We start from the raw sequence: 25,300 nt of genomic DNA on the forward strand, positions 1-25,300 counted from the left end.
TGTCTAACACAACAAAATCAATAGGAAAATAGAATGCATCCACCTTAATTAGCACATCCTCAACAATACCCCTAGGGATTTTCACAGACCTATCAGCTAATTGAAGTGTCATGGTTGTTGGTTTTAACTCCCCCAAACCTAGCTGTAAATAAACTGAATATGACATTAAGTTCACACTTGCCCCTAAATCTAGCAAAGCTCGCTCAATGAGATGATCCCCAATCTTGCATGAAATTGTAGGAGATCCTGGGTCCTTACATTTCACTGAATATTTATTCTGAATAATTGAACTGACTTGCTCTGTCAAAAATGCCTTTTTAAGGACATTTGTCTTTCTCTTCATTGTCACAAGATCTTTTAGAAACTTCGCATAAGCAGGAACTTGCTGAATTGCATCAAGAAATGGAATGTTTATTTGCACTTGCTTAAAAACCTCTAAAATGTCTCCAAATTGTGCACTTTTCTGAGGACTGATTAACCTTTGAGAAAATGGAGCTTTAGGAACAAACCTCTTATCAAGGGGGGAACTAAGATCCTGAATTGGAATGAAGGGTGGGTTGTCTTTCTTTTCTCCATGATCATCATGTGAACTATGAGTACCTTTTTCCTTTAACACAATATTTTCATCATCCTCCACTTCTGGCATTTTCAGTTGATTATCAACTTGCTTACCAGACCTAAGGGTAGTAATAGACTAAACACGTTCTTGTCCATAAGTAGAACTAGAAGAACCATTGATGGCATACTGTCCTTTTGGGTTAGGTATAGGTTGACTAGGAAACTTTTCTTTTTCCCTCTCTCCAACTTGGGTTGCTAACTGGCCAACTTGATTTTCCAACTTTGAAATAGCTTGAGTATTCAAATGGGTGGAACTTTTCATCTCTTGAATGGCTTGACCAGTTGATTGCATAAAAGTTTTGAGAGACTCCTCCAATGATGATTGTTGTCTTGGTAGTGCTACAAACTGAGGAGGTGATTGAGGAATGGGAGGATATGCTTGAGTAGGTGGACAAAATTGACTTTGTTGATGCACTTGTTGTCCACCTACATTTGTGGGAGGCTGATTTTGCCTCCATGAGAAATTAGGATGGTTCCTCCAATTTGGATTGTATGTCTCTGAAAATGGACTAGCAAATGGTTTTCTATAATTATTCAGTGAATTTGCTTGTTCAGTATAAAAATCAGGGTACCCAGCTATGGAAGGACACATTTGTGTTGTATGCATAGGACTTGCACAAATAGAACATGTTTCACTTTGAACTTGATTGACAAAATTCATCCCTCTACCTAAAGCTAAAGCCTCAACCTTACGAGTGAGATTGTCCAACCTAGTTTTTATGTCTAAATCTTCACTGACTTCATACAATCCTCCTTTCTTAATTGCAGGGGTAGATCTCTCTTTACGGTTGGAAAAATCCCATTGCTGTGAACTTTCATAACAATTCTCAAGAAATTTGTATGCCTCATCATCTACAAGACTCAAAAATCCACCACCATTCATGGACTCAATCATGTTACGATTTGCTTGAGTCAAACCATTATAAAAATATTGTACTAGTCTCCATGTTTCAAAACCATGATGGGGACACTTTAAGATCAAGTCCTTAAATCTCTCCCAACTCTCATAAAATTTCTCTTGTTCATCTTGATAAAAATCTGCAATTTCTCTCCTCAAAGCATTGGTCTTGGCCATTGGAAAAAATTTAGAGAGGAATTTTATGACCAATAGTTCCCATGAAGTGATAGATCCAGGTGACAAAGAATTAAGCCATGCTTTTGCCTTATCCTTCAAGGAAAAAGGGAATAAACGCAAGTGAACAGACTCATCAATGAAATTCTGGAACTTACAAGTAGCACAAATCTCAAGAAAATCCTTCACATGCATATAAGGATCTTCTCTATCCAATCCATGAAAAGTAGGAAGAAGATGGATTATCTGTGGCTTTAACTCAAAATGTGCAGCAGTGGTTGCAGGCAATACTATGCAAGATGGAGGGTTGGTGGTTATGGGTGAGAACAACTCCCTAAGAGTTTTTGAATCATCTCCTGTTTCTCCCATTGTGGATGAATAATCAAAACTAACAAGACAATTATCTTTATCACATATCCAAGTTCTCATACACCATGCACAAAGAAATAATTTTTTTTTTTTTGTTTTAAAAAAAAAATTAACTACAACTAGTAGAAGAAAAAATTCAATTAAGACCAAATTTATTTTCCTAACCAAGTCCCCGGCAACGGTGCCAAAAACTTGTGAAATTTTAAAATACTCGCAAGTGTACGAACCGTACCGAAGTATAGTTTGACAAGAACGAGGTCGAACCCACAGGGACTTGAATGAACGTAAGAAAATTAATCAAATCTTAAATAATCTAGTTTAATAAAAATTGGCTGTTTTGAAATTAAATAAACTAAGCAAATAGTGAAACTAAGCAAAAGATATAAAGCAATAAAAAGATGTAAACAATCAAGGGAAAGGAATTAAGATTTTGGAATCTGCCTTGTAAGTCATATCAGCATATATTTATGATCCTTAATTTTTCTCAACTACTACATGATAATCTAGAAATCAATCTTGCTATCATGGAAAATATTCTCATTAAAATCCTTATTTTAAAAATCAAAAGCATGTTCTTCTTCGCTTCTTAAGTATAAAATCAAATCCTCAATTGTATCCATAGCCAAACAAATCACAAGATATATCCAATTCTAAAAATTAAATCATAAATTGTATCCATTGACAGATAAATCATAAACGATATCCAATTTTATAATCAAGAATTAATAAACCAAGCATTCAATTAATTAAGACAAATCCTAAATCATGAGAAAAACATGATTGAACTCATATCTAGAATCTCATCTTAGTCAATTGATATGAAGCAAGAACAATTTAAATCATTAAAGAACAACTATTGTGGGAAAAATCAAATCACATAAATATTACTAATAATCCTTAACAAGGTTTCACCCTCAACCCTAATTATAAATTTAGCTACTCATAGTAATTAAAATAAAATACAAGAATAAAATACTAAACATTAAACTAGACAAATAAAATAAAACTAGACAAATAAAATAAAACTAACTGTCATGGAAGAAAACCAAAGAAGTAGCTGCACTCTCTATGTTCAGCCCCCAGCCCTAGCACTGGCCTCCCTTGTATTTTGCCCTAAAGAGCCTTTAAATAGGTCAAATAATCCTATTACAAGTTGAATTCCCGTTTGGGGAAAATTCCAGATTTTTAAGCTTCACTTAACCGATAATTTTTGCCCATTTAACATCAGAATTCAGACTTTTCGTAAACTACAAAGTTGTAGCTCTTTAAGTTAAATTTCCAGCCCAACTTGAATCATTTTGATTGGACATCTGATCCAAAAGTTATGCCAAAAATACTAACTGATGTGCAGGCTGGAATCCTAATCCGAATTGAACTTGGATTTGATGCAAATTTCCTTTGATTCCCTGCTCCAATTGGACTTAAGTTTAATTGGGTTGGTCTTCTTTAACTTCATCATGGCCCTTGTAAAAGTAAAATTCATTAGCTTTCTTCTTTGCACAAATCCACTTATTTAATTTCATTCTCTCACAAAAGATAAATTCACGCAAGAAGATTCAATTAAGCACAAAATTGATTATTCACCATTATTCCAAAACCAAATATAAAATGCATGAATTACCTCAAAATAAGTATGATAATGCTTTCTAACAATGATATAAATATGCAAAATTTAGCTGATATAAATATGCAAAATTAAGCTATTATCAATGCACATCAATGAAGAAAAGAGAAAGAAAGAAGAATAGAGAAAAAAAAAGTGAGACCAGTGAGAGAAAAGGAAAGAAGAAATGAGAGAAGAGTGACACCGGTAGAGAAAAAGAAGGAAGAGTACAGTGAGAGAGAGAGATGAGAGAAGTAATAAAAAATTAATTTTTTATAAGATTTGAGCTACAGTGCGCTCTTATTTTTGAGAGCGAATTGTAGCAAGATTGCAAAATTTTTACAATACAGCATGTTTGATAGAGCACATTTTATGGGTTTAGATGCTAAAAAAATAGCATTTATAGCATTTACAACCTTTGTTAAGAATGCTCTAATAAGCAAGGTGATATCAATGGTCTCAAAACTTTAATTTTGAAAGAGAATAAGTTAGCATTTTATGTCCATTGTTTTACTCATCAACTTCAATTGACTCTTGTTGCTGTTGCTAAAAATCGCATTAACATTGCTAAATTTTTTATGTGGTTAGTAATTTAGTAACTATTGTTGGAGGCTCTTGTAAGAGACGAGATGCTTTTTGAGATGCACAATTTGCCAAAATTAAAGAAGAATTATAGAATGATATACGTAGAAGTGGGCAAGGTTTGAATCAAGAGATAAATCTTAAAAGTCCTGGTGATACATGTTGAGGATCATATTATGGGACTATTCTCAACTTGATTTTGATGTTCTCTGCTGTTGTTGATGTACTTGAGATTATTGAAGAAGATGGCCTCTCCGACCAAAAATTTGAAGCTCGATCTATTATGAGGTCAATTCCATCTTTTGGATTTGTCTTTGCTCTACACTTGATGAAAAACATTTTAGGGATCACAAATGAGTTGTCAATAATATTGCAAAAAAAAAAAAAATTCAAGATATAGTAAATGCTATGGATCTTGTTAAAGTATCTAAGTAACAATTGCAAGTGATGAGAGATGATGAATGAATATCTTTATTGACTGAAGTGTCTTCATTTTGTATCACACATGATATTCCTATCTTGAACATGGATGAAATGTTTGTAGTTAGTGGGAGGCCTCAACGCACCTAACAAAATACAAATTTACATCACTATCATGTTGAACTATTCTACACAGTCATAGATTTGCAACTTCAAAAGCTTAACAACCATTTTTCAAAGGTGAATACCGATTTACTACTTTGTATGGCTTGCTTGAATCCAAGTAATTCATTGGTGGCTTTTGATTAGGAAAAATTGATATGTCTAGCAAAGTTCTATCCATCTGATTTTTTTTGTGACAGATATCTTAGCACTTGGCTCTTAACTTCAAAATTACATTTTTTATATGTGTAGCAATGACTTGTTTTTAGAGCTTCAAGGAGTTGGTGAACTTGCTGAAAAGTTAGTGAAGACAGGGAAGCATGATACTTCTCCATTAGTCTATTTGTTTGTGAAATTAGTTTTGACTCTTCCTGTCACTATTGCTACAGTAGAATGAAGTTTTTCAACAATGAAATATATAAAGAATGAACTGCGCAATCGAATGAGAGATCAGTGGATGAATGATTGCTTGGTTGTGTACATTGAAAGAGATGTAACTTGTAGTATTAATAATGAGACTATCATACAATGATTTCAAAATATGAAAATACATAGAAGGAAATTGTAAACTTTATGTATTTTCGTGTTTTTTTTTTTTTTTTTTTTTGCTATTGTCAATATATGAATTTCTCTTTTTATTAGATTGTGTAATTTATGCTTCTTAAAAAACACCATGAGAAAAATTCCTGAAACTACCATGCTGCTTGATATATTGCTATGGATACATAGGAAGGAGTGAAACTAAAAACAATATTTCCTAGGGGTAACCTGCAAAATTTGCCAAATAGACAAAAGAACTATTGCTTTTTGCCAAATAAGTAGACACGTTGTGTTTGAAGAACTTGCATGCAATATGATAAGATCTAATTTTTTTTTTTTTTTTTTAGTTTCCCACTGTGTATCCTCAAAACTTTCAACTACAGACTAATCACTGTTTGCGATGGATGAGCCTTAGTAGAGTAAATCGCTGACCCAGGGAGCATTTTCAAAGTGTAAGTACCCGGATTCAAACTGAGGAGCACACCTAGTCGAAACTGGGACAAGCACTTTAAAACCAAGTTCCCAACCCACTTGGGTTGATAAGATCTAATTTTTATTCATGCATATTTCATTCATTTCAAAAAAAATGTAAAATACATTTGAAAAATATGGAAATGAGAATTAAAAAAAAAACCTTTATAAGATAAGTTTATAAGATATTATAGAAATCAACTTATTAATCAATTTAATATTTTTAGTATTTTCTTTTTCTCCATTACATGATGCTCCTTGATAATAAATCGTTAGGAGTGAGGCTTAGGTCCAATGCATATAGTGCACTGAATCCGTTAAGATGGTGACACGTGTTAAAAAATGAACGCGTGTTATAATCTCAACTGGTCCAGTGCAACTAGACACTGGACCCAAACCTCACCCAACCTTTAGATGGTGATCGTACTTCAAACCTCTGGACTACCAAAAAAAAGGCAAGGGAAGAATTGGAGAACATTCCTCATAATAAGTCATCAGGAAGTAGAGCACGTTCACTATGGGAAATAAGTCATTTAATAGTAACTATAAAATGTCTCATGGCACAAAAACATTGTTTGTTACATCAAAATCGTTCTTAGACTGAAATCTCATTCTCGTTTTCTAATATTCTGCCTCAAGGTGATCATAACTCATCCTTGCTTGCAGCATCTTCCCCCATGAGTTCTTCAAGGGAGAATTCATCCTCTTCAATGATCTCCCCATCTTTACCATCCCATGGTTCTGTCTTCACAATCTCGGGAGTGCCATCCAGAGGCAAATTGCCCTTTCCTCCAAGCCCAGCTTCCCTCACAAATTCTCTGCGAAACCAAACACTAATTCATCCTCCTGTCCATATCTATATTAGTATTTGAGGTAAACCACAACAGAACTTACATAATATGGTCAAGCTCAAATGCGCTCTTAAGCGGCGCAAATGCACCTTTCTTCACATTCAATGCTACCAAAGCAGGATACCCATACCCACCAACACCTACACGCTTCTCAAGATCTGGCTGCTTACCAGCTGCTGCCCAGACATAGCTGTAAGATACAGGACAATTTAATTTCAGTATGATATCTTCAACCATTAAGCCAAAGAAGTTTCTCAGAATAATTTGAATTCAATGAAGTAGTTGACGCATATATAAAATTGGATTGCCAGCAGAAATCTTAAGAACCTAACTCAGAGAGGAATAGAATAAAAAATGACATTTCAGTAAAAAAAAGAGTAAATCAGAATGGTAAGAACTCCAAGATACCTGTATGAATTCCTTTTGAACTTCTCTGCAACTGATAATAACTGCTGGATGTACTTGTTCCTCCCTTCTGCCTTGGAATCCAGAATGTCAGGGAGGAAAGATACAAAACAGATGGCCACTGACCCACATTTCTCTTCCATGGTATCCTATATGGAGAACTTGAATAAAATTAATACACTCCCCTTGATTATGGTTCCATATTAGAAGTTTTGGAAGTAAAGCAAGGGGCTTACCGGGCCTGTCAGCTCAGTCACTTCAGGAGGTGCAATATTTGTTTCCAGCTGCTCTAAAGCAAATGATTCAATTGCTGAGGCACTTCTTGCACCCTCATAGGGGATTGGGCTATCTTTGTCAGCACCAAATACTAAGATCGTTGGAAATCCTTGAACATTGAACCTGCTCATTAGAGACTGGTAAAGCCAACCTATTAGAACCATATGATTTAAGAAACAAAATGATGAATCCAATACATATACTTCATGAATCTCCCATCCAAGGCTTTGAAGTATCAGTGTGCTATGTGAAAACAATCATTAAAAAAAAAGAGTACTTGCAGACCTCTAAAAAATGAATTAACTGTGCATAAACAATGTGTTTCACTCACATTAAAAAGAACACTAAATAGAACTATAAACAAAGATAAGTGGAGAAGAAAACATTGTGATTTGCTGCAGTCCATATGAATTAAACATCAGAACTATAAGTACAAATGAAGTAGATGAGATATTTACTTTGAAATGCATATTATATTAACCAATTAGGTGGAAGAGTAGACCTTTGTGGCACAATATCTACACTACTAGTAACAACCTTTACCTTTTAACCTAAAACTAATGGTCTGTTTAGATCGAGGGGGAGAGAGAGTGAGTAGAGTAAAATTGGTCCAAAATTAGCCTATTTTCAGCCAGCTCTACTCTACTCCCCTCCACCCTCCCTCCCTCCCTCCCTCCCTCCCTCCAAACGGGCCCTAAGCCTATGCCAAGAAAAAAAAAAATCAGACTAGTAAAGAACATCTCCACACCTTGAGGAATATGTTAATAAATGAATTTAAAAACTGTACATTATTTCTCATTCCAGACCAATGTTTTACCTTTTCCGCATCACAGTCAACATGACCCAGCTTCACCTTCCCCTTTAAGTTACCAGCAGCCTTCTTCCACTCAGGAGCCAATTTTTTACAGTGTCCACACCTTTTAAAGAAGAAAATTGGACAAGAATCATCACCAAAAACTACAAATCTGAAAGTAATTTAGGTATGGCCAGGCCCACTATATTACATTTAATTTATGCTGACAATGTGCTAGACCATAAATCTAAATTGACTCAAAAAGATAGCCTGACAAAACCACTTACCATGGTGCAAAGAACTCCACAATCCAAAGTTCTTTACTTTTAAGCACCAGTTCATCAAAATTGCTGGAATTCAGTTCTACTGAAGCACTAGGTTCAGATTTTCCATTTGACCCTCCGGTTGTTTTTCCATCTAATCGTTCCTTAAGAAGTGCCTTTACCTGTAAAAGAGAACACACTTAGAATATAACACATAATGCAAGTTGCAGAAACTCTAAGTACAAGACTACAAGCTCTATCTCATAAACAAGTGAAAAACTAAATAAATGTACAATTAAAAAAAAGAAGAAAAAGAAATATACATATATACATACATACATACATATACACACAGACAAAAGATATCTCCACTCAGTACTGAGAAATTTCATTTTGAACAACCAAATACCCATACCTTCAAACGTAAAACTGAAGTGTGAGTCTTTTGTCAGCAGGTTCCACACCCCCCCCCCCCCCCCTCCCTCTCTTATGTTAAAAGAAAAAAGAACAGTGAATGAAGTACTTCTTTTGAGGGAGATAACAGCTAAAGTAGTCTATCATGTGAACTACCTGCTTGACCCTCTAGAAGAAGACATCAGGCCCAAATCAGCAAAATTAAAGGGCACATCTAATGTGAGATGTAACATTTCGTGGTCACTAAAACCAACCAAACTTAGGTAGAATCAGTGCAGCAGCATATTAGCATGCAGCCCACTAATTTTAGCCACTGTTTGTAACTTCATAAATGTGCTAAACATTGTCTTCTTTAGACTCAAAACAAGCCATGTCATATTATATTTCAGTCCAGTTTCCAATTCTAGTACACACATAGCCGATTTAACCCTTACATCATTTACTAATAACATCAAATTGCTACACATTTATCCAAAGGATTTTACACGAAAGGAGGAAGGAAGTTAGGAAAGTCTATAAAATCTCTTAATAGATTTAAAGAAAGGGCTGAAAATCACAACAAACCTGTTTAAGTGCAAATTCTGCAATGGGTTTGACATCTCTAGCTCCTTGATAATCTACTGGAGGCTTCCCAGGTGCAAACACCTTTATGGTAGGAAATCCTTTGATCCCATATTCCTACAGAGCAATCACATGCATACCCAAACAGAGACTCTGGTTAATTTTGAGTGAGCGATAGAATGTTATAGGTCACAATTACTTCAGATCAAGCACTAATATCTTGTGAAAAAAACATGTGACCCTTCTCATCTTTAAATTTTGATGAAACATGAAAAGATTATTGTCAAGAAAAGAATTCCAAACCTGAGCTAAGGACTGGTGTGCATCGGCATCGAGCGCTGCCACAGTGGCAACACCTTTCAAGACAGTAGCTACCTTCTCCCATGTAGGTGTTAGAGCCTTACAGTGACCACACCATGGCGCAAAGAACTCGACCAGTACCACTCCATTGGAGTTCAGAACCTGTCATGTTCCCAAGATATTGCTTAGAAAATCATAATTGGATGTGATTCAAACTCTTTTTAGTCTTCCAGAGCTTGCTTACAGAATTGAGGTGTTTTTCAAAATTCAAATGGAAGCACCCCCAAAAAAAGAAAAATCATTATGTTTTATACCATTCATGTAAAAAAAATAATATTGACTTCATACCATACGTTTAGATTGTCAAAAAGATGATAGTGAGAAAACTATTTAATAAAAAAAATTATAGAGACCCGCCACCACCAACAACAAAGCGTTTGGAAATGGATCAGATTAGTCAAGGTCCGCCACATGCATTCAGGAAACGCCCCAAAGAGAAGAATTTATGTAGTAAACAACATGGAAGACATGAACGAACATTACATGATCCATTTCCAGACAAACCCATTTAACATAATATACAATTAAGGGTACACATGACTCCTCACATGGAGATGGAATCCACAAACTACCAAATCATATTTTTCCTCAAAAGAAATTGTTTATCCATTCCACTCCCAACACTAATCACTATTTCCAAATCCAGCTATAGTAAACCAAAATCTCATCACCCAAAAAGTAATTCTTTTAGACAAAAAAAAAAAAAGTGGAACAACAATGAAAACAACAACATCAACAACAATAATAATAATATCTGCACTATGAAACTGTAAAATCAGATCGAAAATTATGACAAGCAAATACGAATTAAGAATTACTTCGACATATTCCAACATATATATATTTTTTCCCGAGCTAGGATTTTCGGGAAGTGATCTTTCAGCAGAAACGATGCCGTTTTCACATGTTCACGAAATGTGAAGAAATTTTACAAAGAAAAATAGTATTTTAAATAAATAAGAAAAAAGAAAAAGGAAAAACCTTGGACTTGAAGTTGGAGGGGTTCAACTGAAGAACTGGAGAAGAGGGTCCGTACAGTGCTTCACAGAGATTGAATGCGATGAAAATAAACACAGATACGACCACGGCTCTGCTATTCTTTCTCATTCTCGTTCTCTCTCTCTCTCTCTCTCTCTCTCTCTGCTTTGAATCAGTGAATTACAGACAGACACTAATAAGGGACCCCAAATCGAAGAGGGGAGAGAAGAAGGAAACCTCACTCTGGTTTTTCTGCTGGGTCGAGCTACGTGTGTTCACCAATCAGCGACTTACACCTCAGCTCCTCATTAATATGTCATATTTTAGGTGCTGTGATTGGGTGAGGTCTGTCAAAATCCTTATATCATGCCACGTCTTCAAGTGAGCAATTTTTTTTTTTTTGTTGCTAATCCGTAATTTATTTATCAGAATTTCTAAGTAGGAGAGGAGTACATATATCATGGTTTTAAAAACCAAATTGGAACCAAAACCAGTTTTGTCTTCGGTTTCCAGTTTAACTTAATTTTCGGTTTGTTTTGATTGGTTTTGGGATTTTTCTAAATTGGATTGGTGCTTAGTTCTCAATTAAACCAGTTAGGCTGACTAGTTCGATCCGGTTTTTAAAACCATGACATACATGCTAAATTCACAATATTTTCATAACAAATTATAGATAGAAATTGTTATTAGTTAAATTCACAATTGAAAACAAATTTCTAAGTAGGAAAGGAGTACATACATCATGGTTTTAAAAACCAAGTTGGAACGAAAACCAGTTTTGTCTTCAGTTCCCAGTTCAACTTAATTTTTTGTCTGTTTTGACTGGTTTTGGGAATTTTTTTTTTCCTAAATTGGATTGGTGCTTAGTTCCCAGTTGAACCAGTTAGACCGACTAATTCGATACGGTTTTTAAAACCTTGACATATATGCTAAGTTCACAATATTTTCACAACAAATCATAGGTAGAAGTTATTATTAGTTCTAATTTAAATCTACAATTAAAAACACATTTTTGCCTAGTAGTAACAATCTACTACTTAAAATGTGTTATAAAAATATTGAGAACACAGTATTTTTTAAAGTCAAAACCTTTTATCAAAGTTGAACATCATTTTGATTTGATTACTAAAACAAAATATTTAGCTATTGGTTGATAACAATATATTGTTTCGAAATTACTGTTGCATAATATATATATTGGGTAATTGTATACTTTCTTTTTTATAATTTTTAGGTAAGTGATACTTCTTTTAGTAATAATATATAAAAATATATATATAACAATTTTTACAAAAATTTCAATACTAATATATAATTTTTAAAACAATAAGAACTTATTATACACAGGAATACTTTAGAAATTCTATTTAAAGCTTCGAACAAAAATAATAATAATAATAATAATAATAATAATAATAATAATAATAAGATTGTCCATGGGTTAGCTCGGGTCGAGTTTGTACCCAACTTGAAACTAACCCGATCACTTCAGGTTTCCCATACTGAGACCCACCGCTAACCGGAAAAAAAGTTGGTTTGGGTGGTCAGATTTTCATTGAGTACCGATTGGTCCCCAATCGGATTCGGGTTATGAGAAATTTTGCCGAAAGCTGTCGGATTTTGCAAGATCTAGCTGGATCTTGACAAGATTAGGCCAAATGAGATCTTACTTGATATCTTCAAAATCAGGCTGGATCTTGACATATTAGACAGAAAAACACCGACAAACCACTATTATTGTTGGAGAATGACAACTTTCCGGTATGTAAACAGTCGAGTCAATTGAAAATTGGTTTCTTAGGCTCAGACCTGCTAATTGACCTGCCGTTTTCGGGTTCTAGGGCAGAGACCCGCTGTTGACCATCATCGAGTCAGATCGAACAAGTTGGGCAAGTGGGTCAAGTCACGAATTTGTTTAGACACCCCTACTCATATCCATAAGATGAGACTTGAGAGATTTATTTGATTTAAAAAGAGAGAAAAAAAGTCTCCAAAACCCTTATGTCTCATGTCATTCACCTTTTCCCAAACAAAATATCAAAACCAACCATTGTTTCCTTCACTAACCCTTTTGTTACCCTATGGCCTTTGCTACCTTTTAGTCTTCCCCAAATTAGATTAGATCTGCTCCAAACAAAAGTAAATGGTAAGATTTTAGCAACAGTGGAATTGTCGGCTGCAAAAGAATACTAGATCTCATTCATAGTTTCATTTTGTCAAAATTCCCTTTCACCTCCTTCTCTCTATTCCAAAATTCTACTCTCACTCTAAAAGAACTCTACGCTTCATATTGGGTGCAATTTGAATTTCAACTGAAATTACCTAGAATTGACTAGAATGGTTTAAATGTCCTGATATTATCCGAAACAACATTCCAGCCATTTTCGCTGAAATGAAACGAAATTCATAACATTAGGTTTTATAAATATATATATATATATATATATATATATATATATATATATTATGGATTTAGAATTACTAATATAACTAGGAGTGTCATGAGGCCAGTTTTAAAAAATGAACAAATATTACATATTTATTTTGCAGAAAAAAAACCCTGTGTTTTCATTTTATATACATAATATTTATTTTAAGAACTTAATTTATAAGTGGATAAAGCAATTTGAAAATCAACAAAAGAGTAGCCCTATTTTTTAGGCAATGTTTTAATAGGAGTTAAAGTTGTGTTTTTACCAAATTGTCCTTTAATTTTGTCTCTACTTAAATATAGGGGTGTAGGGGCATTTTTTAACTAAAAAAAGAGGATCCTAAATAAGGGAAGTTCTTTAAATAGTAGTAGTATATATTTTAGCCTCATCACATGTGCTTTGTGCGTTCGATGAGGCTTTTTTTTTTAGTGATCCTATTATATAGAAAAAAAAAAAAACCTATGTTTTTATTATATATATATATATATATATATATAAATTTATATTTTGAAAATCTAATTTATAAGTGGATAAAGCAATTTGAAAATCAATAGAAGAGTGGCTTTATTTTTTAGGCCATGTTTTAGCGAGAGTTAGAGTTGTATTTTTACCGAATTGTCATTTAGTTTTGTTTTTACTTAAACATAAGATTGTAGGGGTAATTTTGAACAAAAACCAAATAAAAATCCCAGATAGGTGAAGGTCCTTAAATAGTAGTGTGTGTGTGTGTGTGTGTGTGTGTGTGTGTGTGTGTTTGTGTATTGTAGTTGGTCCGAATTTGGTTCGGTTGGCTTTTGCTACATTGAATTTATTGATGAAAGGAAGCTCTATTGAAGCTAGGTACCACTTGAGTCCTTAAGAGAATGTTGTTCAATGAATTAGAGTCCTTAAGAGAATTAGTGATTGTCCTTGGTAAAGATTCTATAGGCAAGTCATAGAGTGTCCCTAAGAGGCTTAAACATAGTCCTCGAGAGACTTAGAGATATTCCCTAAAAGGGTAAAAAGTGTCATGGGAGACTTATAGAGTTTCCTTGAGAGGGTTAGAAAGAGTCATCGGGAGAGTGTCCAAGAGAGTTAGAGACAATCCCTAAAACGGTCAGAGTTATAAGAGAATTAAAGAGAAGGAGAAAGAGCCAACCCCCTTTGCCAAATTGTCTTCTTCCTTGATGTGTAGTTGTAGGTGCTCAAGAGAATATGTGGTGGTAAGTAATAGAGAATGTGTGCCTGTATGTGTTTTTTGAGTGGGACCTCTTAGTTTCACTATCAAGATAGGGAGGGGAAGTGGACACTGGAAGCATTTTGGGGCCTTAGATAGCTCGAGGCTTTGCCATACTTGGATAGGCTAGGGTTTTGAGCTAATGGCAGCATAGAACTTAGCCATACCTAGACGGGCCAAGGTTTTAAGATGCCTAGACAAAACTAAGAATTAAAAAATTGGTGATGTGGGACTCGGTCATACCTGTAATGGCGGCTAGGGACTCAGCCATACGTGGACATGTTAGGGTTTTAATTGTCCAATGTCTTCAAATAAGAGCTTACGAAAGGCCTTTGTGATAGACCATCCTGGGAAAACCTCTAGTAATAAGTCATTAAGATAGACCATGAAGAATGGTCTCAGCGATGGGCCACCCTGATCAAGCCCTTATCTGATGTGTAACTATGGGCTACTTTCTTGTAGGGGCTGGACCTTGATCTTAAGTTGCACCATTGCTTTAGTTCTGCTCCCTAGCAACAACGCCAATCACAATGGATCCAAAATTGGATTAGTTGACTTTTCTATGATGAATTTATTGATTAAAGGAGGTTTTGTTGAAGCTAGATGGCATGTGTCACGACCCAAACCTGTACTTCAGAATTTAGAGCATGACCGGCATGTTAATATCAAGTTTACCTTAATACTAACATGAACCAACCTAAACAGAAGGTGCTTATCAAGAATTGTTTCCTGTACACCTGCTTATTCTCTTTCATAAAAGCCATAATGTACAAAAATGTGAAAACCTTGAAAATTCATTTCATTAGAACTTTGCAAGATTGCCACTTGGCTGAAACTTCAGGTATTCGTGCAAATATTACATAGCTAAACGTTTAGCAAAACTCTTATTTACAAACCTAACCCCAAAGACATACCACTGGGGTTCAAACCAAACTAAAGTTCAGAATTACATCTGTGCTCAAAGAATCAAGTACATCTTGATTCCTCTTATACAACAAAAGAGCTAAACTACTATACAACAAAAAAGACTATACAATCTAAACAAAAGAGAATCACAGAATCTTGCCACCTCTAATACTCTCGCTGCTTCCAAGAAGGACCTGTGCACTGAAATATAATAGGGTGAGCTGCGAAGCCCAGTAAGGTTTTTAAGCTCCATGGGCCTTTGATAAGAATGCATGTAAATCAAATATTTTATGGACATGCCAGCTTTGATAAAATAGCCTTCATTACTATTTATATTGTTCTTAAATTAACTTATGAACTTTCAAATGAAAATACTTCATTTTCCTTTCAAATAATAACAAAAGAACATGATAAGGAACTTAAACATAATTCAACATATTTTTCTTATCACCATACTTTTCTTATAACTTCCAAATAGCTTAATAGCTTAATAGCTCTTTTATAATACATATTAGTTAGTCCAATTGTAAGTCTGTCACAACTTTGGGAGGCTTCCAGCACTTAATGCCAGGCATCCAGCATTCCCCACAATGCTAGGTAATTCCGGAATCATATCATAATACATACTTTCAACCATGGGGGTAGGTTGACATCCTCCACAAGTTGGTGGTTACCAACAAGGGCGGGTACAGCAGAGCCAGTCCCACTTTTAATGGCCAAACAGAATCTCCATGGAAATACCAGTACTATAACCCCTACTGGCTGAGTTCAGATCATGACAATGGAATAACTAAAAACTATACTTTCCAAATACTATACTTTTACATAACTATTTAATAACAGTAGCATATCCAATTCTTTCTTTAAACATTATGTTCGTGATATGAGTAATAGCATCAGTATGCTAAAATTATCATGTATATAAGATTCAATAAGTCACGAACATAAATCTTTACTTGAATCATGCTTATATGTAATATCTCTAATTAAAAGGTTTTAATGCGTTATAGTTTTCCAAATAGTCCTTATGCTTATCAAACGCACATGTCACAAATCCCTTACCTGGAAATAGATGACGCGAGAGATTTGTACCAGAGGAGCTCAAGTGTCCGTGTTCTCGTTCTCGGCACCTAAATGAAAGACCAAAACTTATTACTAACAACTCTTCCTAAAATATAAACTTATACCTCAAACACAACCTAACTCTCAACTTAGTAAAATCTTAATTCCCATCACATAGAGTTTCCCCTAAAACAAGGTACAATCACCAAACTCATAACATACCAAAACACAGAGTAACCAAGCCATAAAAATTCATATATGATCTAAACATACCAAAAGATAAGCACATTAAATTATAGCTCAAAACATTAACCCTAACTTCAAAATTAAATCTACAAAGTCATAGTTATCCTACACTGTTTACTGATCATTCCAGTAGCAAATTCCCCATTTGTAAAATGCGAATGGGCTGTCAAAACACATCCAATTGTCATGAAATGTTACAGAGCTACTCCCCTGTATGTCTAATATATACCGTATAAATTTCAAAGTCAAAGAATAAAACCATAATTTATTAAAAATTGTACAAGGAAACGTGCTCAAATCTGTCCTGACAGAAAATCATACAACGTAGAAATTAAACCATTATTTTTGTATTAATCCAAATGCAGTGAAACCACTTCCAAAACAACCATATGTGTCTTAGGATTCATAAAAAATACTCCTAGCATCCTAATTCACAGCAAATGATTTAATACAGAATTTTATTGTAGTGAACATCAAATCTGTCACAGTGACAGCTTCAGTGCATGTTGATACAAAATTCATCAACTAAATTCAAATGGTCTTCAATTCATTTGGGTATTTTTATACCAATACAATAAACATTAAAATGACTTATTAAGCATCGAATAGACCATAACACCATCAAACTTTCAACTTACAAAAACAGAATCACAAGTTTAGCCCCTAAAATCAGATTTGAGAACAAAGAAGGGAAAACAATTAAACTATCAAAATACTCTAAAATCAAATAAAGTTTTAATTACTTACCCACCAATTTGAAGCTGAAACTTTAGTTTTAGGATCTTAAATCCTTCTTTAGAGTGAGATTTCTTGTTTTGGTGAGAGAGGGAGAGAGAGAGAGCTCTTGCCGTGTGAAAGCAAAGAGAGAAAGAAACAAAGAAGCAAGAAAAAGGACTAGAAAAAGAAGATAAGGGGGCTGGACTTCTGATGCAGCCAAGAGGATAAGATAAGAGAAGTGGACTTTTCTTGAGGTGGGGCACGTATGATGCTAAGGAACAAAAACTATTGCTCACTTCTTCTTCTTTTCTTTTCCTTTTTATTACTTTCAACCCCTTAAAAGCTTATATTTTTAAAAAGACCCAATGCCAAAATAACTTTACATATACATATATATCCTTACCTTAATAAAACTCATTTCTACAACATCAAAAGAGTATACATGGTTTATAATATGACAATATCAAAACTTTATGCACTTAATTTAATTAAGATAATAACAAACATATAAACTCATAAATTTAATTATGCAATTAGGTTGGGGGTGTTACATCCTTCCCTCCTTAAAAATTTTCGTCCTCGAAAATTCTACACATACCATCAACAAAGAGATTCGGATACTTTTGCTTCATTTCCTCCTCCGCCTCCCATGTTGCCTCTTCTGTAGAGTGGTTTCTCCACAACACCTTGACTATAGGAATTGTCTTGGTGCGAAGAACTTGCTCCTTACGATCTAAAACCTTAACTGGGATCTCATCATATGACAAATTCTCTTGGATTTGAAGTGGTTCATACTCTATCACATGCTTTGAATCAGGAACATATTTTCTAAGATTACAGATATGAAATACATTATGTATCTTGGATAATGCCGGAGGTAAGGCAACTCGGTATGTAGCTGATCCAATTCTTTCAAGTATCTCAAATGGTCCAACAAACCTAGGACTTAGCTTATTTGTTTTCCCAAACCTCAGCACTCCTTTCAAAGGTGAAACTTTGATAAACACATGATCTCCCACATCAAATTCAATGTCTCGTCGTTTCTTATCCGCATAGCTTTTCTGCCTACTTTGAGTAGCCTTTAGTCGTTCTCGAATCAACTGGATTTTATCAACTGTAATCTGCACAATCTCGGGTCCCATCAACTTCCTTTCTCCAACTTCATCCCAACAGATTGGTGATCGGCATCGCCGTCCATATAAAGACTCAAAAGGAGCCATCTCAATGCTAGAATGATAGCTGTTGTTGTAGGCAAACTCAATTAATGGTAAATGACTATCCCATCTTCCTCCTAAATCCAAAACACAAGCCCGCAACATGTCTTCAAAGGTCTGAATAGTACGTTCTGATTGTCCATTAGTCTGAGGATGGTAAGCTGTGCTGAATGCCAGTTTAGTACCCATAGCTGTCTGTAAGCTCTCCCAAAAACGTGAAGTAAACTTAGGATCTCTATCAGACACAATGGATGTAGGAACCCCATGTAACCTCACAATCTCTTGTATATACAACTCAGCAAGCTTATTTAAAGAATAGTTAACCTTAACACGAAGAAAATGAGCTGACTTGGTTACTCGATCCACAATCACCCAAACAGAATCATAACCTTGAAGTGATTTTGGGAGTCCAACAACAAAATCCATAGTAATATGCTCCCACTTCCACTTAGGAATAGGGAGAGGCTGCAATAGTCCTCCAGGTCGTTGATGTTCAGCTTTTATTTGTTGACAAGTCAAGCAACGACTTACAAATTCAGCAATATCTTTCTTCATACCACTCCACCAGAAATTTCCTCTCAAGTCACGATACATTTTGGTACTACCAGGATGTACGGTATAGGGAGTACAATGAGCTTCTTCCATAATCTGTCTTTTCAACTCATTATCTGCTGGAACACATAATCTAGAACCATGCATTAAAACACCATCCTTGCCAATGAGAAAACCAGGTATATTGCCATTAGATGCTCTATCACGGATCTTAGCTAATTCGGGATCATTAAATTAAGAGGCCTTAATTTTCTCTAATAAGGTAGGTTTCACAACTAAAGTGGAAAAACATGTACTTGAACCACTGATTATAAACTCAATCCCCATCCGTTGTAAGTCTGCCAAAATTTCGTTTTGAGTAGTTAGCATGCAAGCTAATTGTCCTGAAGACTTTCTACTCAAAGCATCTGCCACCACATTTGCTTTGCCAGGATGATACTCAATGGAGCAATCGTAGTCATTTATCAACTCCAGCCATCTTCTTTGTCTAAGATTCAACTCTTTTTGCGTAAACAAATATTTGAGACTCTTGTGATCTGTGTATATCATACAAGGTTCACCATACAAATGGTGTCTCCAAATTTTAAGAGCAAAGACCACTGCTGCTAATTCCAAATCATGGGTAGGATAATTCTGTTCATATGGTTTTAGCTGTCTAGAGGCATAAGCTATGACCTTCCCTTGTTGCATGAGAACACATCCCAAACCTTTCTTAGAGGCATCACTGTATATTACAAAACTTCCTGAACTTGAAGGTAAAGTAAGTATTGGAGCTGTAACTAGTCTTTGTTTTAACTCCTTAAAACTGTGCTCACATTTATCAGTCCATTCAAACTTCACTGCTTTCCTGGTTAAATTGGTTAGAGGCCCGGAAATCTTAGAGAAACTTTCTATAAATCTCCGATAATAACCAGCCAAGCCCAAGAAACTACGAACCTCCGAGACAGTCTTTGGTCTTTCCCAATTCACTATAACTTCAATCTTCTTTGGATCAACTGAAATTCCATCCTTTGATATCACATGTCCTAAGAAAGAAATTTGTGACAGCCAGAATTCACACTTCTTTAGTTTGGCATAAAGCTGCTTATCCCTTAAAGTCTGTAATACAATCCGCAAATGCTTCTCATGATCTTCCTGTCTTAGAGTATATTAAGATGTCATCAATGAATATCACCACAAACTGATCTAAGTAAGGCTGAAATACTCTATTCATTAAATCCATAAAAGCAGCTGGTGCATTTGTCAATCCAAACGGCATCACAAGAAATTCATAATGACCATATCGGGTTCGAAAAGCAGTTTTCAGTATATCGTCCTTCTTCACCTTCAATTGATGATATCCTGAACGCAAATCAATTTTTGAGAAGACTGATGCTCCTTGTAATTGATCGAATAAATCATCTATTCGGGGAAGGGGATACATGTTCTTCACTGTTACCTTATTCAATTCCCGATAATCAATACAAAGTCTCAAACTTCCATCCTTCTTTTTAACAAACAGAACTGGTGCACCCCATGGCGAAACACTTGGCCTAACAAAACCCTTATCAAGCAGATCTTGTAATTGCAATTTTAACTCTCTAAGTTCAGCTGGGGCCATTCTATAAGGAGCCTTAGATATCGGACCAGTACCAGGCAAAAGTTCAATCGAGAATTCAATCTCTCTATCTGGAGGTAGACCTGGTAACTCTTCTGGAAAAACATCAGGAAATTCCTTAACAATAGGAATATCTTCTAACTTCTCATCAGTAGCTTCAGAGTTAATCATATATGCCAAAAAGCCACTACACCCCTTTTTAAGCATATTCCTAGCTTGAAGAGCAGAAATTATACTCAAAGGTTTAACCTTTCTATCTCCCTCAAAATAAAATTCAGATTGGCCAGGTATATGAAAGATTACACGTTTTTCAAAACATTCAACAACTGCATGGTGAGTCGACAACCAGTCCATACCCAAAATGGCATCAAAATCATGCATATTTAACAATATTAAATCTGCAACTAAATCCCTACCAGCAATATCAATAACACAACTTCGGTACACCCATCGAGCACACAAAATTACACTCGAAGGAGTAGACACCCATAGTTCACAATCCAACAACTCAGGACTCATTTGTAACATATCAGCAAAAGCAGGGGATATAAAAGAGTGTGAAGAGTCAGAATCAAATAAAACATGAGCAGCTTTAGAGCAAATATCGAGAGTACCTGATACCACATCCGGTGCTGCTAATGCATCTTGTTCTGTGAGGGAAAAAACTCTTCCCTGGACCATTGGCCTCTTTTGTCCACTTCCAACAGTGGAGTTCCCTTTGTTAGAGTTATTTGGACAATCTCTAATAAAATGACCAGGTTTCCCACAACGAAAACATGTATTGTTGGCAGCACGACATTCCCCAGAATGAGGCCTTCCACAATGGGCACATTTTTCTACAGTTCTTGGTGGGTACTTATTGGTATTCTTCTTGAAGGAATTATGAGATGGTTTTCCTTTCCAAGGCTGGTTAAACTTCACTGTCTTACCTTTATTCTGTTCCAACGCAGCTTTGATTCTTGTACGTTCTTTGAGGTCTTCTTCTACAGCTTCAGCAAGTGTAACCAGAGTCTTGTAGTCTTCAACTCGAGAAGTAGTCAAACGCTGTCTGATTTTGAATTCTAGTCCATTGCGAAACTTCTTAACCCTTAAAGCTTCAGTAGAAACAAGATGAGGAGCAAAACGAGACATCTAGGTTATTGAAAACTAGAAATCAAATAAAAATTAAGCAAAGAAAAGAAATTTGGAAAATCTAGGTTTCTAGATGAGCTTGCTTACGCATGACTAAGGCTATGCACGCAGACTTCTCAAGACAAATACATGTGGTCAAGCTTGCATATGTACCTCAAGATTGGAACCCTCCTCTTTATTCATTTTAACCTAAATATTTGCAACCTAAGGAACCTAAGCCTAGGAAACATCAATGACACAAATAAACAAGTTAGAAAACTTTTAACTAAAGCGCCAAAGACATGAAAAAGGTCTTGGCCAAGCAAAAATAAAAAGAACTTCAAAGGATTTTTAAGAAAACCCAATCTTTTTACTCTAGAATCACTTTTCAATTATTCTGATGCATATTTCAGTGAATAATTGCTTGTTGTTTTGAAAAGAATGCCAATGAAGCTTTTATAGGTGAAAATTGGAGTGCAAAACCATCTTCCACTAGTGTGGAATCAATTTCACATCTGATTTCGAAGAGAAACTTTCTTTAAATAGCTCCACCACCAGTTCTAACCTATGAGGGCAGGCTTGATACCTTGCACATGTAGGTATCAAACTGTGTGTTAGGATACAAAATGCGAAATTAAGGAATGGGTTCTTTCAATGTTGTCATTGAGGAATAAGGGCTTAAGTAGTGTAGGATACAAAATGAGTTATTTACATTTTGATGTTAGTCCCTAATGTAGATAGCAGTCCTACCCGGGTGAGAATCATAGACTAAAAGAGTCATACCTTGAGAATGGACACATCTATTATGAATAGATATACTTATTAGAAGAGTCATACCTTTACCTAAATACCGTTTTATTATTAATTCTCTACGCGAAAGAATTCTATGCCTATGAAGCAACACCATCCACCTAGTGAAGGTTATTGCACGTGTAAGACTGCACAAAAGTATGATGTGATCTCCCTACACCTTGTAGTAATATATACATGGTGTTAACACAATTTGTAATGTTTAATTTAGTGATGGCCGTTTATTAACTAAATAGCAAGCTATGGGCAAGCAACCTTATAGCTTGTCCCATTCCTCCTCACTTAACCTTTCCCAACTTTTAGATCAAATTGGGCCAACCTCCATCACTCACAATAGTCCAACACATGAAGGCCAGGTTTTAGCTTCCTTGTACTACGCAACGCTTCTATAGTTAGTGATGGAGAGAAGAGAGGACTTATATTATTACAAAATTTTAAGTTTAAGGTTTATTTTATTTTATTTTTTATTTTTGAAGGGGAAAAGATTCATTTCATTCCATGAGTGAAATTGAATTACAACAGAGGGAAAGTACAAATAAGCCAAAAGGAAGAATTAAGGAGGGTCTTGATAGCGAAGTTGCTAGAGTAGAGGGGGCATTCCTTTCCAAACTTGTGAGGTTCCAGTAGTCCTTGCAAAGGCAGCAAGGTCATGAGCGTCTCTGTTGTAGTCCCTTTTCAAGTGCTGCAATTTCCAGCCGCAAAAGTGGTCAAGGGAGGTGAGGATTCCATGGAAGATGTGACCAAATTCTCCACCAAGCTTCTTGTTATTAATGGCTTGAACTATGGATAAGGCATTAGACTCAATAATGATCTTGGAGACTTGTAATTCCTGGGCAAGAAGGATGCCATTTTCAATTGCAATAGCCCCAACAGCTTCAATGGGGTGACACGCTTGCAGAGATTTGCACAGGGCAGCAACAACTTAACCATTGGAATCATGGATGATAATTCCGATGCTTGAGGGTCTTCGATCCTTGGAGGAGGCACCATCCACATTTATTTTGTGGTAGCCAGGAGGGGGAGGGGTCCAAGAAGAGGCTTGGGACCTTGGGGGAAAAGTTGTCGAGATTGCACCTTTGAAGTCTTTAGCTAGTCTGATGGCCGAATCCCAAATTTGATGAGAGAGTGAAGGTGTAGACTCATGTACTATTTGGTTGTGATTGTGCCAGATGAGCCAGGTAATGATCAAAAAGGCTTTAAGGTCCTGCGTGAAGCCATTAGACAAAAATTGGAGGGCAAGGTTCGAGAAGTCCTAGGTGCTGTCTTGAAGTTTAATGGAGCAATGTTGCCAGTAACCCCATACTGATTTGGGAATGTCACAGTGAAGGAGTGCATGGGTGGTGCTTTCAAATAATAGATCACAGGAAGGACAGTAGCTAGTTGTGTTCACACCCCTGATTCTAGGGTTTTGCATTGTTGGAAGAGCATTCATACAGCATTTCCAGGCAAAAATCCTCCCTTTGGCTGGGATATTTAGATTCCACATCTTCCTCCAGAGGGGGGAGTACGGGTTACCATAAGAGCTTTCACCTCTGTGTGATGGTTTGGCTATTGTGAGAGCAATGTAGTAAGCGCTATTGATGGTAAACTCACTTTTTTTGTTACCAATCCTGATTATTTTATCATCAGGGAGGGAGAAGCTGATTGGCAAATTGAGGATGGTATTGGCCTCAAAGGGGAGGAAAGTTCTTCTTACCAAGTCAGCCTTCCATCTCCTTGTGTTAGGATTAATTAAAGCGGAAACCATGGGGAAATCATCAAAGTGGGGCAGCAGAGGGGAGATGACTTTATATGTGGACGAAGTTGGCATCCACCTGCCCTCCCATATATGTATCAGTTTGCCATTTCCAACACGCCATCTGGTGCCCTTTTTTATGACCTTAATGCTACTGTGGATACTCCGCCATGCATATGAAGGGTAGCAACCAAGGTTAGAGTTGAGGAAATCTGAAGATGGGAAGTATTTGGCTTTGTATATTCTTGAGATGATGGAATTTGGGTTGTTTAGGATTCTCTAGGCTTGCTTAGCTAGCATGGCAAGAGTGAAAGCATGGAGGTTCCTAAAACCCATCACCCCTTCAAATTTGGATTTGCGCATCTTTTTCCATGCAACCCAAGCAATTTTTGATTCCTGTTGCTTTTGAATCCACCAGAAATTTCTCATCATGCCTTCAAGGTTATCACAAAGTCCCTTTGGAAGGAGGAAGCAGCTCATGGAGTAGGTAGGGACAGCTTATGCGACAGCTTTAATGAGTATTTCCTTGCCCCCTATAGAGAGCATCTTTTCTTTCCAGCGAGACAGTTTTTTACCCACCTTTTCCTTAATTTCAGCAAAGATCGCAGATTTGGACTTTCTAATGATTGTTGGCAACCCGAGGTATTTAGTATGGCAAGACCTGTGCATAGGACTAGGATTTCAAGCACCTCATTTTTAGTTTCATGAGGGGTGTTATGGCTGAAGAAAATAGAAGACTTGTCCGTGTTAATCTTCTGTCCAGAGGCTGCTTCGTACTTTCTCAGAATTTCAGTTAATGTATGACACTCCTGGCTGCTTGCTTTGCAAAAGAGTAAGCTATCATCAGCGAAGAATAGGTGAGAAATATAAGGGTAGCCTTTGTATATGGAAATACCATTCAGCTCCTTGGATCTGGCTGCATTGTGAATGAGAGAGGAAAAAGTTTCTACACAAATGAGAAAGAG

General features: G+C 35.9%; 2 protein-coding genes, 1 long non-coding RNA gene and 1 other non-coding gene across 4 annotated transcripts; 1 reads left to right on the forward strand and 3 right to left on the reverse strand.

The window, feature by feature from the left end:
• The first annotated feature begins 1,571 nt into the window (after window positions 1–1,571).
• LOC142641873 (small nucleolar RNA R71) lies at window positions 1,572–1,680 on the forward strand. The gene has a single exon (XR_012845546.1). It is a non-coding gene; the product is annotated as a small nucleolar RNA R71 (small nucleolar RNA).
• Window positions 1,681–6,353: 4,673 nt separating this feature from the next.
• On the reverse strand, window positions 6,354–11,018 carry LOC142639285 (protein disulfide isomerase-like 2-3). The gene is made up of 9 exons (XM_075813480.1): window positions 10,742–11,018; window positions 9,704–9,862; window positions 9,404–9,517; window positions 8,450–8,607; window positions 8,187–8,286; window positions 7,330–7,506; window positions 7,097–7,242; window positions 6,732–6,878; window positions 6,354–6,655 (listed from the first exon to the last, which is right to left on the reverse strand). The coding sequence occupies exons 1-9, from the start codon at window positions 10,865–10,867 to the stop codon at window positions 6,481–6,483; spliced, it is 1,302 nt and encodes a 433-aa protein (XP_075669595.1). The 5' UTR covers window positions 10,868–11,018; the 3' UTR covers window positions 6,354–6,480.
• Window positions 11,019–15,162: 4,144 nt separating this feature from the next.
• LOC142640371 (uncharacterized) lies at window positions 15,163–17,554 on the reverse strand. Its single transcript, XR_012845188.1, has 3 exons — window positions 17,348–17,554; window positions 16,355–16,422; window positions 15,163–15,493 (listed from the first exon to the last, which is right to left on the reverse strand). It is a non-coding gene; the product is annotated as an uncharacterized LOC142640371 (long non-coding RNA).
• A 3,130-nt stretch (window positions 17,555–20,684) lies between these two features.
• On the reverse strand, window positions 20,685–21,811 carry LOC142639764 (uncharacterized). Its single transcript, XM_075813903.1, has 2 exons — window positions 20,764–21,811; window positions 20,685–20,695 (listed from the first exon to the last, which is right to left on the reverse strand). The coding sequence occupies exons 1-2, from the start codon at window positions 21,809–21,811 to the stop codon at window positions 20,685–20,687; spliced, it is 1,059 nt and encodes a 352-aa protein (XP_075670018.1).
• Between the last annotated feature and the right edge of the window lie 3,489 nt (window positions 21,812–25,300).

The sequence above is a fragment of the Castanea sativa genome, chromosome 6 (genome assembly GCF_040712315.1).
Source record: "Castanea sativa cultivar Marrone di Chiusa Pesio chromosome 6, ASM4071231v1".
Taxonomy (NCBI): domain Eukaryota; kingdom Viridiplantae; phylum Streptophyta; class Magnoliopsida; order Fagales; family Fagaceae; genus Castanea; species Castanea sativa.

Excerpts from the sequence above, each read along its gene's own strand:
- LOC142639285 (XM_075813480.1), bottom strand. The coding sequence starts at position 10,867 with ATGAGAAAGAATAGCAGAGCCGTGGTCGTATCTGTGTTTATTTTCATC. Across the intron at positions 9,863-10,741 it reads CCTCCAACTTCAAGTCCAAG|GTTCTGAACTCCAATGGAGT; the intron begins GTTTTTCCTTTT and ends GGAACATGACAG. Across the intron at positions 7,507-8,186 it reads TTGACTGTGATGCGGAAAAG|TCTCTAATGAGCAGGTTCAA; the intron begins GTAAAACATTGG and ends TGGCTTTACCAG.
- LOC142639764 (XM_075813903.1), bottom strand. The coding sequence starts at position 21,811 with ATGTCTCGTTTTGCTCCTCATCTTGTTTCTACTGAAGCTTTAAGGGTT.